The 14,226-nt window shown below is 41.8% G+C and overlaps 1 protein-coding gene across 1 annotated transcript in view; it reads left to right on the top strand.

Annotated features, from left to right (window-relative positions):
• Window positions 1-14,220, top strand: part of LOC118400743 (protein arginine N-methyltransferase 8-B) — a 41,798-nt gene extending 27,578 nt beyond the window's left edge. Inside the window, exons 8-10 of the mRNA XM_035797747.2 lie at window positions 3,753-3,903; window positions 8,515-8,636; window positions 10,162-14,220. Of these exons, the coding sequence (XP_035653640.2) occupies window positions 3,753-3,903; window positions 8,515-8,636; window positions 10,162-10,245 (357 nt within the window). The 3' untranslated portion in view covers window positions 10,246-14,220. The remainder of the gene's footprint in view (window positions 1-3,752; window positions 3,904-8,514; window positions 8,637-10,161) is intronic.
• Window positions 14,221-14,226: the final 6 nt, after the last annotated feature.

Raw genomic sequence — 14,226 nt, 5'->3', positions numbered from 1 at the left:
CGCATTATGAAGGAAAGAAATTCCACAAATTAACTTTTAACAAGACACACCTGTTAATCTGCACATCTGCACATCTACCATTCCAGTGTTTAAATTGCTATATTATAATTACTTCGCCACCATGACCTATTTATTGCCTTAACTCCCTTATCTTACCTCATTTACACTCACTGTATATAGACTTTTTGTTTTCTTTTGTTCTACTGTATTATTGACTATGTTTTGTTTATTCCATGTGTAACTCTGTGTTGTTGTATGTGTAGAATTGCTATGCTTTATCTTGGCCAGGTCGCAGTTGCAAATGAGAACTTCTCGACTAGCCTACCTGGTTAAATAAAGGTTAAATAAAAGCTTGTTAAAAAAAATGAAATGCATTCCAGGTGACTACCTAATGAAGCAGGTTGAGAGAATGCCAGGAGTGTGCAAAGCTGTCATCAAGGCAAAAGTGGTGGCTACTTAAAGAATCTCAAATATAAAATAATTTGGCTTTGTTGAACACTTTTTTGGTTACTACACGATTCCATATGTGTTTTTTCATAGTTTTGATGTCCTCACTATTATTCTACAATGTAGAAAATAGTACAAATAAAACCCCCTTGAATGAGTAGGTGTGTTCAAACATTTGACTGGAATTGTATTTATATTCTGGACTGACATGGTTCGTTCTGATATTTTTGTATTTGTGTGTATTGTTAGATATTACTGCACTGTTGGAGCTCGCAACATAAGCATTTCATTGCACCTGCGATAACGTCTACAAAATTGTGTACCCGACAAATAAAATGTGATTTGATTTGTATATGTGGGTAGGATTTGTTGAGGCCCCGCAGTGTTAATGCCTACAGTTTAATCAGAAAGCACTGACTCAGCGTTGTCTCTGGGCTCATGCAGAGTGGGATTTACATAACCAGTGTTACTGTTATTTTTATAATGGGCCACCAGCCGAGATCTACCCCTCAGAATAAATAAAAAAACATGACTTTAAAAACATATGCTCATTCAACATTAACCTATTAAAAAACATTCTGTATCAATGAGGTTTGTGCAGTAGGCTATAGGCTGAATACATTATAAATATATATTGGCTACACTTGAATTGCCCTGCCAATGTTATTAACCTCACACCATTTTAAAAGTATATTACAATACGTGATGTACTGGTAATAGATAATTTGTTGTATTACTTCTTGTGAGGCATAAATTGAAATCATTGGCATATTTTTTTTATTTTACTGGTGACTGATGGTGCCTATATGTGATGGTCAGTCTCAGCGGATGGAAAGTGGGAGGGAGATGGAGTGTGTGACAGTGAGAAGCCCCTTAAATTGAAATTGAAAGAGAGCAGCTGATAGGCTGCCTCTCACCGTCCCTCAGCTCTTCATCCCTCCTCTGACCACAAAAGGGACACCGTCTTCCATCTGATGGCGAAGTTCGAGGAACACTTTATTTCTGACTCATGCACAAATTCATGTTGTTACTCGTATGACCAGGGACCGTGAAATCCTCCTCGATATTGGAAAGACACATGTCGCTAATAACAACGCAAGTCTATCGATACACTTTGTAACGCGAGTGGATGGGGAGCGCATTTTATATCTTATTAAAGTGTTGAATAAAGTGACAGTGTTGAATACAATCTTAAACATGAAGTCAATCATAAAAACAGCAGATATTGCTGTACTCGTTGACAGTCTCTCTCTAGTTATGGTTTTTAAAGTTTCGAAATCAAATCTCACACGTTTAGAGTCGACTATCAACTTTCCTGTGGGCTCGTGGAAGCTGCAGACAAAGTGATTTGATCTCATTGGTCAGCCGTAGACTATTTGCACTTGATTTGCTCTCCGGGCCCGCCGGGTAGGCGGACTTTGTACCTTCAGACATGAAATGGTTGAAAATGGGAACACTTCGAGTACCTGGCTCGCAGGGCAGCTGAATCAAGTACAAATCAAATAAAAAATGTTTTTTTGTTTGGTGATTGACTGACTAGGAAAGCCATGGAGATCGCGATCGAACGGTTGGTGATCACTGGGTTAAAGGGACAGTAAACAATCCACATACCAATCACAATTCAGAGTTGTATGACCTCAGCTGTAACTAGACAATATGTTACCGTAACGTGATCCTTCACATGCTGGCCATCCTTCACTACTAGGTACAGGGATTGTTCCATGCATGATGCTATGCATCTATTCCCATGTCTAGACCGCTAATTGTGTAGTTTGTCCGAGGTGCCCTTCTTATCTCATTTATTGATTGGATTGTTCTGCCCTTTTCTCAGTTCAGATGTTACACAACTAAAATGTGTTTCTATTGTTCTAAAGCCATTCGACTGTAATAAGAGGAAGCAGGGAAATAATATTTGAAACAGTCAGTGTTTTATATTCAACACTTTGACACTGGTGCCTTATTTGTCCTTCGCGCCTGTAAAATGAAACCCCTTTGAAAAGAACAACCCACTCACAAGCTGTTGCATGTCTTCTAAATGGATTACAGGATGAATCGTGTCATTAATCTTGTACACAGACAGTGTGCAAAAAGGAGCTTAGGCTGTTAAAAAGATGAAATGAGTACCTCATGTTCAGAACTTTACCTTTACTGTGAGTGAGATAGAAAGAGCTGAATTGAATTGTTGTCCTGCACTATAAAAATATGACTTTCAGGAATTTGTGATGCATGACCAAAATAAACCGTTTTTACTCTTATGGAAGCTGGGATTTGTTGGCGAAAAATAGCAGGGGATCTTGACTTTGTATTGCGCACTTTTGTTGTTTGTTTGTTTGTTTACTGCTGATCGCGCAATCCATAAAAGTTATTTTTCCACTGCAACTATGTGGGTCTCACCAGAACAGAGAGCTGTGTTCCACTACCATATGCTCTCCTCTCTCCCACTGCAGAATCACGAGGCATCAGATACCCTGTTAAAATGTGGGATATGAACCAGGGTAGGTCTATAAAGGAGCAGGACACCAGTACAACAGTACCCTGACAATAGTTACTGCCTTGGTTCTCCAGCCAAATGACCCCATCTTCTCCTCGTTCTCCCCCCTATAGTGGGGTTTCCTTGGCTGGTCCCTCTGGGGGGAGGGGGTACTGGGGTTTGGTTTCAGCTGCGTGAACCTTGAACCCAAAGGGAGAGGTTGGAGCAGAGTAGCAGAAAGCAGAGGCTTCATCCTTGACAGAGAGAATAAGGGACTCGGGGATAATACAGGACACAGTGCTCAGAGGCACCGCCACATAGATCATATGACACGCATATAAGACCTGCACCTGGACACACTCACACCTCTCATCTCCTTACAATACTTACTGTAAGACTTGACCAGCCTCCCATGGCACACTGCTTAATGGCCACCCACAGAGGAAGTGTTAGGCCTACAGATGTAGAATCTTAATTTGACCTGTATTTTCGCAGCAAAACAAATCCTGCAGCAACATAATTTTGCTTGATCAGTGGTTAGGCTATTAGCTGGTCCAAATGAGGGTACATGAAAAGTGGAAGACTGTTAATATAACTGTGTGTTTAGTACAGGTTTTCAGTGAATTTATGTAAGTCACAAAAGTCTCAGCAACAAAAGAGTGATAAAAATATAATCCTACATCTGTACATGTACATGTACAATGGAGAAACCACTGTGCTGGCAGTGAATGGTGTGAATAGAACCCCAATCACTATGGATTCTGTATGTGATTAGCATTAAAAATGCTAGATGTAGATGTAACAGAGCAGTGTGGTTATTCTCTCTCTTCAACAGGAGGTGGACATCTACACAGTGAAGACTGAGGACTTGTCCTTCACTTCAGCATTCTGCCTTCAGATCCAGAGGAACGACTACATCCATGCCCTGGTCACCTACTTCAACATTGAGTTCACCAAGTGTCACAAGAAAACTGGCTTCTCCACCGGTACGTCCTCAACTCTCTTTCTCTTCTCAGTCTTGTTCTCTCTCACTCACTCACTCACTCACTCACTCACTCACTCACTCACCACTCACCACTCACTCACCACTCACTCACTCACTCACTCGGACTACATCCATGCCCTGGTCACCTACTTCAACATTGAGTTCACCAAGTGTCACAAGAAAACTGGCTTCTCCACCGGTACGTCCTCAACTCTCTTTCTCTTCTCAGTCTTGTTCTCTTTCTCTCTCTCTCTCTCTCTCTCTCTCTTTCTTTCTTTCTTTCTTTCTTTCTCTTCTCTTCTCTTCTCTCTCTCTCTCTCTCTCTCTCTCTCTCTCTCTCTCTCTCTCTCTCTCTCTCTCTCTCTCTCTCTCTCTCTCTCTCTCTCTCTCTCTCTCTCTCTCTCTCTCTCTCTCTCTCTCTCTCTCTCTCTCTCTCTCACACACAGGCTTATATAATACAGTGCCTTGCGAAAGTATTCGGCCCCCTTGAACTTTGCGACCTTTTGCCACATTTCAGGCGTCAAACATAAAGATATAAAACTGCCCCCTTAAGTTAATACTTTGTAGCGCCACCTTTTGCTGCGATTACAGCTGTAAGTCGCTTGGGGTATGTCTCTATCAGTTTTGCACATCGAGAGACTGAATTTTTTCCCATTCCTCCTTGCAAAACAGCTCGAGCTCAGTGAGGTTGGATGGAGAGCATTGGTGAACAGCCGTTTTCAGTTCTTTCCACAGAATCTTCGATTGGATTCAGGTCTGGACTTTGACTTGGCCATTCTAACACCTGGATATGTTTATTTTTGAACCATTTCATTGTAGATTTTGCTTTATGTTTTGGATCATTGTCTTGTTGGAAGACAAATCTCCGTCCCAGTCTCAGGTCTTTTGCAGACTCCATCAGGTTTTCTTCCAGAATGGTCCTGTATTTGGCTCCATCCATCTTCCCATCAATTTTAACCATCTTCCCTGTCCCTGCTGAAGAAAAGCAGGCCCAAACCATGATGCTGCCACCACCATGTTTGACAGTGGGGATGGTGTGTTCAGGGTGATGAGCTGTGTTGCTTTTACGCCAAACATAACGTTTTGCATTGTTGCCAAAAAGTTCCATTTTGGTTTCATCTGACCAGAGCACCTTCTTCCACATGTTTGGTGTGTCTCCCAGGTGGCATCTCTGATCAGTCTTCTCCGTGTATGAGCTGAAAGTTTAGAGGGACGACCAGGTCTTGGTAGATTTGCAGTGGTCTGATACTCTTTCCATTTCAATATTATCGCTTGCACAGTGCTCCTTGGGATGTTTAAAGCTTGGGAAATATTTTTGTATCCAAATCCGGCTTTAAACTTCTTCACAACAGTATCTCGGACCTGCCTGGTGTGTTCCTTGTTCTTCATGATGCTCTCTGCGCTTGAGACTTGATTACACACAGGTGGATTGTATTTATCATCATTCGTCATTTAGGTCAACATTGGATCATTCAGAGATCCTCACTGAACTTCCGAAGAGAGTTTTTTTACAGTTAACTATAGTAGAAATACTATAGTAAAAGAACTGTAGTAAATACTATAGTAATTAATGTAGTGTTGTTGTGGATTATAGTATACTGTAGTATTTACTGTAGAGTTTTTGTTTAATTATCTTTGACATAGAAGTGGAGTCTTTCTCCTTGAGGAAATGTACTGGAGAAATACTAAAATACAAATTGTTCACAACTTGTAGGTAGGTAATTCTGGGGTCTGAATGGATAGTTCAGCACTCCACTATTTTCTATAACCTGTATGGAACACAATATGATCTATACTTGGCATGTATGTTTCTCACTTATGGGTGGCACAAATTGAGATATGGGGAAGGGCAATGGGCAGGGTACTGTATATGCAAATTAAATACTGAAGTATTTACAATAGTTAAACTGTAGTGTTTTTGCGGACTGTTGTGTTTTTGCGGACATTACTGTAGTATTTACAGTAATGTATTTACAGTGTTTTTACAGTAGTATTTACAGTGTTTTTTTGTGTGAATAATGCTGTAGTTTTTACTATAGTATATATTGGTAAATAGTTTCTCAACTCTTTCTTGAACTGCACTGTTGGTTAAGGGCTTGTAAGTAAGCATTTCACAGTAAGGTCTACTAGACCTGTTGTATTCGGCGCACGTGACAAATAAAGTTTGATTTGTTTTGATTCATTAGCACTCTTTGTACTGTAGTACTAGCATCTCTCCAGTTCACTGTGTCGTTATCAGACCAGCTCCTGACAGACCCAGGGTTTCATCCTTTTAATTGGCAGCAGCAGCAGCAGCAGCAGCAGATTACAGGCTAGGAGAGTCCTGTTGCTCCCTGCCCACCATCCTGCCATCCTCCCTGTGGGTTCCATCCCGATCTGTATTCACAGACAAAGACCCTCCTTTAATGAGCTCTTTGATGAGTCAGAAAGGCCTGGAGTACAACAGCAAACACTGATACCACTGGAAATTAGAAGACCTTTGAGTCCCCAGTTGATTTGCATGATCCAGAGAAGTTGTGTGATGAGCTGAGTTCATTCGGCAAGAATCGTGTTTGGGTTTGTCAGTGAGCAACCTCTAGTGGTGGTATGACATAATCACTCCTCTGTGATTATATGCATAATGTCTACAGTAGTTCGCCTTCATCAGAGTTTGTGATGCAAATAGAAGACTTTAAACTGTGATTTTCTGTGGCTTGCATTATGCAGAGGCAGTGGCTAGATGACCATGTGTTGTTACTCTTAAAAGTGGACACTTACTTTTGACCTCCAATCATATACAGCTCTTCCAGCTCTTCTTATATTGATTTGAGCCTGTCCATCAAACCAAATCCCCTGAGCCAATGCTAAACCTGGCTAGCCTCACTCAACCTCTGATACACATCTAAATGCGCACATGGAGGCCTAAGTCCTCTATGGCCATTGATTTCCTATATTCTCCTGAAGGACAGGTATTTCTAGTGTCAAGTTTATTCGCCACGTGCACAGGATACAGCAGGTGTAAAACAGTACAGTAAAATTCTTACTTGAGAGATCTTTCCCAACATTGCAGTGATTATATAGATAGTAGAACAACACAAGAAGTACGATATATATTGAAGAAACACGAGAATGCAAATATATACAGGTATCTTATTCAATGTACAGGGGTACTGGAGTGGTTGAGGTGGGTTTATACTGTACATAAAACGTGACTGGTAGTAGGATATACTATACATGTAAACATGGATAAAAAGTGACTGGTAGTAGGATATACTATACATGTAAACATGGATAAAAAGTGACTGGTAGTAGGATATACTATACATGTAAACATGGATGAAAAGTGACTGGTAGTAGGAATATACTGTATAAATACTTATGGTAATACACTAATGGTAATATATACAGCACATGGAAAAAGAGCACACAGAGAAACTCGGACATATGCTTTATGCTGCTGTAAAATATCACCCATTGATCCATCATAACAAACGCAGCCTTATCTATTCCGTTCAGGTTCCCACTGAGTACAGCTTTCATAATCTGTGTGTTTATGCAGCATGATCAGCAACTCAATTTATCCATGAGCCCTCAAACGGCATGCCTTTAAAGTCTGAGGTACAAAGTTATCCCAGGACAGCCGGCTGAAATTCGATTAAAGTTGTATTGACCTTTGAGCCTTTAACAGCGCAGGCACAGGTGGGCGCACGTTGTTTTGGGCGGGGGTATTGGCTATCAGCAGTATGCAGCTGGAGTGAAGCTGAGACACACAAATACAAACACACGTATGTGCGCATATCGTTTATAGACCCATACAAACACACATGTCCAGTCAGGTTCAAAATGATTGGCACCGTTGATAAAGTTGAGCAAAAAAATATTACAAATACTTAGCTATATTGTAGGCTCCAACATTTTTTATTATTATATTATTTTAGAATACAATTGATCAGAGAAAGAGATTTTGTTTAACAAGTCATATTTTATTTTCTCAAAAAGATAGGGGTCAAAATGATTGGCACCCCTGTTTTCAATGCATTCCAATACCTCACCTTGCGAGGATAACACCACTGAGACATTTTCTAAAATGTTTTATGAGGAGAACACATTGGGAGGGATCTTAGACCATTCCTCCATACAGAATCTTTCCAGATCCTTGATATCCTTTGTCTGCTCTGATATCCTGATTTGAACCAGAATTATAGCATGACTGATCCTCAGTGCTGTATCTACGCTTGTAAATAGCATGATGATCATATAGTGAATCACGTATATTCACAGTCAGAACCATAGGTAACATTTTTTCAGAACCAAGAGATTAGACAGTTTTTTTTTTTTTATGTTACAAAAGTTGTGTCTTCGTGACTAATAAGTGCATCAGAGGTCCAATGTCAAAGGTGAAAAGTTACATTTGTTAGTTTTTGTTGGGGGGCAAAACTTTGGCTAATGATTGTTTTGGTTTTAAGGGCCAGGGGTCATGTCCACTCTAAGAGCCAAATTAACTGCGCACTTCACTTGAGTTTCTGAACAAATCTCCCATTGACAATAATGCATTATTTATGTGAAAATATGAATTAAACATATGGATCTGAAGTTCAGATTTGGCCCTAACTCCATGCCTGTCTTCCTACAGCCCCTGATGCTCCGTTCACACACTGGAAACAGACAGTCTTCTACCTGGAGGACTACCTGACCGTAAAGAGGGGCGAGGAGATCATTGGCAGTATTAACATGAAGCCCAACGAGAAGAACATAGTGAGTGTTCTGGAATCTATGACCAGTAAAAAGTCATTCAATTTGAGACACTTGTAGGGGCGGTTTCCAGTCTTGGACTAAAAAACAAGATTCAATGGAGAATCTGCATTGAAAATGCTTTGTAGTGCAGGAATAGTGTTAATAGTGTTCGGGAAACCGCCCCATCTAGGGACCAGAGTCCTGGGGCCTCATTTATCAACCGTGCATACATTTCATTCATAATTCTGGCATATATGAGCATTACATCCCCGACCTAGAAATTGCCCTCTATTTACCTTTTATGGTAGCAGAAACGTCATCATTTACTGTATGATTTAGAAATGTTGGAACTGGGCCATGACCGTTTCTAAAAGAAACACAACGGCAAATTTGATGACATTTCGGTAGAGGTATAAATAGAACATTTTAATATTTTGCAGTGACTTAGTCAAACGAAAAATGCATGCTCCCAATAGCAAGTGCCAAACACTGGCAGCACATTCTGATTGTCTATTCGAACGATTGTAAAGTAAATGCTACAGCCCACACTTCTATGCAAAATAAAAATTGTTCTTCAATAACTTGTTGATCAATAGATTATTGTATTTCTCCTGCCATGGCATAGGCTTTGAGATGAAATAGGCTATGATTTCACGCTCCTATCGCACACCAATACTGTAGCCTACCCATACTGTCAAATAGTTTAAATAGGGTACCAGTCTATTGACTTTCAAGCATGCTTGGCTGTTGAATGAGTGAAGGATGAATGGTAGCCTAATATGTGTTGTGTAGCGAGAATAAACAAGTCATGTCAGAAAAGGAGATGTCCTGCAATGTGATTATGATTTAGGCCTATTTAATAAAATATGAAGAAACATAAGGCTACCTACATGCTGCTGTGTGATCTCCTTACCAACGGCAAATGCATCATTACGTTTGAATGTTTTTATTAGCCTAGCAGTGTGCGTAAAACACAATTCCCCCCAATACAGTTGTCCAACCATTAGAAGTTGTGTACGCATGGTCTGAGCTGTGCGTGGAGAGGCACACTTTTCCCATCAAGTTCAAAATGTATAAATACCAAACTTTGTGGGAAGACTGGCGCATGCAAGGTTGAGTTTATTTTGTGCACACGCACCTTTGATAAATGAGGCCCCTGGCCCCTACCTACTGTATGATAACTACAGACACAGGTAGAGGTCATACATACATTTGTACTTGTCTAACAAAATAAAGTCATGAGGTCAAATCAAGTCATTTCAGGCAGGCGAGGCATTTAAACCAACATTATATGGCTAGAAAGAAACCCAATTCCACTACTACCTCTCCACAATAGACTGCTTGTTTGAACTTCAATCATCATCTTTTTGATAGAGGTCAAAGGAGAGAGAGCACTAATCACTCCCAGACCAAACAGCAGATGAGGATAGCAACAGCGTCAGTGCCCCACTCCTGATTGAACACTCACTTAGATTTCTCTCTCTTTTATTCCCCTGGTGAATTACCTCTCTCTCTCTCTCTCTCTCTCTCTCTCTCTCTCACACAGCGTGACTTGGACTTCACCTTTGAGCTGGATTTCAAAGGACAGATATGCGAGGCAGCCATCTCCCACGACTACAAGATGCGCTAGCTAGGTGTCCAATAGGGAGAAGCCGGCGCGCTATGCCGCGCCTGCAGCCCCACAAATACACAGAGGGAAAGAAGAGGCACTCCTCTCGACAACAGACAATAATGAGGATGGGATGGAGGGAGGAGAGGGAGTGCATTAGAGGGATCAGAGAGGGTGGGATGGAGGGAGGAGAGAAGTTCAGATAGAGGTAGGAGATGAAGGGATGAGAGAGGGTGGGATGCAGGAATCAGAGAGGAGATAGAGAGAATAGATGAAGGGATGAGAGAGGATGGATGGAGAGAAATGGAGGGATAGGCTAGATCAGAGGAGGCAGGTTATGATGAGAGAAGCTCATCAGCGCAGGGCTGACACTCCAAGCAATATCAACATGCTCACATTGACACCTCTAACTGGCACATTACTGTGAGGCCAACTGTTCAGAGGACAACTTTGAATGTAACACCTTATGAATTCAAGAATGTTCTAGTCATTATGAATGTTATTGATTGATCTATACTGTATGTGAGAGGTGGCAACCAATGTTATCTTCTACAGCAAGTTTGGAGCCCATATGATCAATTACTGTATTTTTCAGGAACTTCACATTTATATTGCATATAATGATAATATATATATATATATATCCTACAGCCAGTAGGCTTTTTCAAATAGGCTTTTTAAATGACCCAATTATGCATGTTTTTTAATAATCTTCATATCTGGTAAAGGTACAGTAATTGAATATATCAGAAATTCAGTACTGCATACTGTATTGTGTAAGGATGTGAATATTTATATATATATACTGCTCAAAAAAATAAAGGGAACACTAAAATAACACATCCTAGATCTGAATGAATGAAATATTCTTATTAAATACTTGTTTCTTTACATAGTTGAATGTGCTGACAATATCACACAAAAATTATCAATGGAAATCAAATGTATCAACCCATGGAGGTCTGGATTTGGAGTCACACTCAAAATTAAAGTGGAAAACCACAATACAGGCTGATCCAACTTTGATGTAATGTCCTTAGAACAAGTCAAAATGAGGCTCAGCAGTGTGTGGCCTCCACGTGCCTGTATGACCTCCCTACAATGCCTGGGCATGCTCCTGATGAGGTGGCGGATGGTCTCCTGAGGGATCTCCTCCCAGACCTGGACTAAAGCATCCGACAACTCCTGGACAGTCTGTGGTGCAATGTGGCGTTGGTGGATGGAGCGAGACATGATGTCCCAGATGTGCTCAATTGGATTCAGGTCTGGGGAACGGACCCCAGTCCATAGCATCAATGCCTTCCTCTTGCAGGAACTGCTGACACACTCCAGCCACATGAGGTCTAGCATTGTCTTGCATTAGGAGGAACCCAGGGCCAACTGCACCAGCATATGGTCTCACAAGGGGTCTGAGGATCTCATCTCGGTACCTAATGGCAGTCAGGCTACCTCTGGCGAGCACATGGAGGGATGTGCGGCCCCCCAAAGAAATGCCACCCCACACCATGACTGACCCACCACCAAACCGGTCATGCTGGAGGATGTTGCAGGCAGCAGAACGTTCTCCACGGCGTCTCCAGACTCTGTCACGTCTGTCACATGCTCAGTGTGAACCTGCTTTCATCTGTGAAGAGCACAGGGCGCCAGTGGCGAATTTGCCAATCTTGGTGTTCTCTGGCAAATGCCAAACGTCCTGCACGGTGTTGGGCTGTAAGCACAACCCCCACCTGTGGACGTCGGGCCCTCATACCACCCTCATGGAGTCTGTTTCTGACCGTTTGAGCAGACACATGCACATTTGTGGCCTGCTGGAGGTCATTTTGCAGGGCTCTGGCAGTGCTCCTCCTTGCACAAAGGCGGAGGTAGCGGTCCTGCTGCTGGGTTGTTGCCTTCCTATGGCCTCCTCCACGTCTCCTGATGCTCTGGACACTACGCTGCCAGACACAGCAAACCTTCTTGCCACAGCTCGCATTGATGTCCCATCCTGGATGAGCTGCACTACCTGAGCCACTTGTGTGGGTTGTAGTCTCCGTCTCATGCTACCACTAGAGTGAAAGCACCGCCAGGATTCAAAATTGACCAAAACATCAGCCAGGAAGCATAGGAACTAAGAAGTGGTCTGTGGTCACCACCTGCAGAACCACTCCATTATTGAGGGTGTCTTGCTAATTGCCTATAATTTCCACCTGTTGTCTATTCCATTTGCACAACAGCATGTGAAATTTGTCAATCAGTGTTGCTTCCTAAGTGGACAGTTTGATTTCACAGAAGTGTGATTGACTTGGAGTTGCATTGTGTTGTTTAAGTGTTCCCTTTATTTTTTTGAGCAGTGTATATAAAATGTGTATTTGCAGTCAGGCGAAGTACTGTAGCTTTTCAGGTGGGTGCAAAATAACAGTATGAGAGCTCACATTTGCACAGCTTGCACTCCAAAGTGGTGGTCTGTGGTTTCTGTTAGAGCTGTGATGTCAACATTGTAATCAGTATAGACCGGGGCCCTTGTCTAGATGCCTGCAAAAGCTCCTGGCTACAAAGCCTACATCTCTATAGTGCTGTAATTTATCATACTATAGATAATTAGGTAATCACAATTTTCAACAATAACCATGATCTCTTAAGTTCTGTAAAATGGTTGATGTGGAGACACTGAAGCCACACCAGGGGAAGATCTTAATTCCATAATTCTCATGTCTTCTTGCCTCACCTCCTCAAAACCCATTGGATGAGAAAGCCAGAGGTCCCGTCCCTCTGACCAGCTCCACTGGGTTTTGAGATGCAGACGAGGAGAGGACACGAGGATTATGCAATTGAGATCGCTCCCAGCATTCAGTGGGTGGGGCCTCACATCGTTACCATTTTTCCCTCTGGCTCCACTGATCTCAGCTCTGCGACTGGCCTGTCCTCAGAGCCTCACAGCTCTCATCAGTTAGTCCCGTCCTTAGATCAGTAGCAAAGTGTTCATTCTGGCCTCTCTGCTCGGCGCGTCAGTTGACAGCAACTCCTTCCCTTAACCTGAGGTCTTACTAAGGTCGTCTCCAAGGCAACAACTGGAGGTGTCCTCCAGTCCAACTGTGACCTCTCCTCGCAGTTGTGTAGTACTGTTACACCAGAGGTGTCAAACTCTTTCCACGGAGGGCCGAGTGTCTGCAGGTTTTTCAATTCAATTAAGACCTAGACAACCAGGTGAGGGGAGTTCCTTACTAACTAGTTACCTTAATTCATCCCTTAAATAGAAAAGGTGGAGTGAAAACCCGCAGACGTTCAGCCCTCCGTGGAATGAGTTTGACACGTGCGTTTACACCATCCTTCCTTTACGCAGCCAAGATCCTCACTCCCAGTCCCCTCGCTCTCCCATGCCTTTCTGTGAAGCTCATCAGCACAGCACTTATGACTGTTCAGAAGATATAGGACATGCCATGTATGAATAGACCAGTGGGCAGTAATGAGTGAGTCACATTTGATGGATGTACAATCTGTTCAGTAAAGTGTCCGACTATGTTCAGTTTCATGTTGAGCGCTTACTTGTGAGAGCATAGATTTGTATAGTATTCTATTGTAGATGCTGTGCTATACACACAGTAGATGAATAAACTAAACCTGTAGATTAACAAGTTGATACTGGATCAAAAGCAAAAGTAGTTAGTCTTTCTAACTTCAAAGGAAATCCATTTAAATAATTTTCAGTAGCATGCACTGTTGTCTTTGGAATTAAGTCAGTGATTTAAGCTAACTTTAAGGTTTGGCCTTTAGCAGATCTAACATGACTAGTGTTATTCCAGTTTACCACTCATGGCATTCAGTTGGTTATTTACACCAAGTACTAAAACAACATGGTTGCCCATTTCATGTCAGCTACTGAAATTGTGCTGTGTGTGTTAATTTGGTATGACAATTCTGAGTTGAAAAATAGTTATATTCAAGCTTTGTATTGTATTGTTAATTTTACCTCCCGTCATGTAACAGTTAAATAAAAGTTATCGCTCAAGATCAATATTATCCACT

This window comes from Oncorhynchus keta, chromosome 22 (genome assembly GCF_023373465.1).
Source record: "Oncorhynchus keta strain PuntledgeMale-10-30-2019 chromosome 22, Oket_V2, whole genome shotgun sequence".
NCBI lineage: Eukaryota > Metazoa > Chordata > Actinopteri > Salmoniformes > Salmonidae > Oncorhynchus > Oncorhynchus keta.
This window is presented reverse-complemented; position numbering and strand designations above follow the sequence as displayed.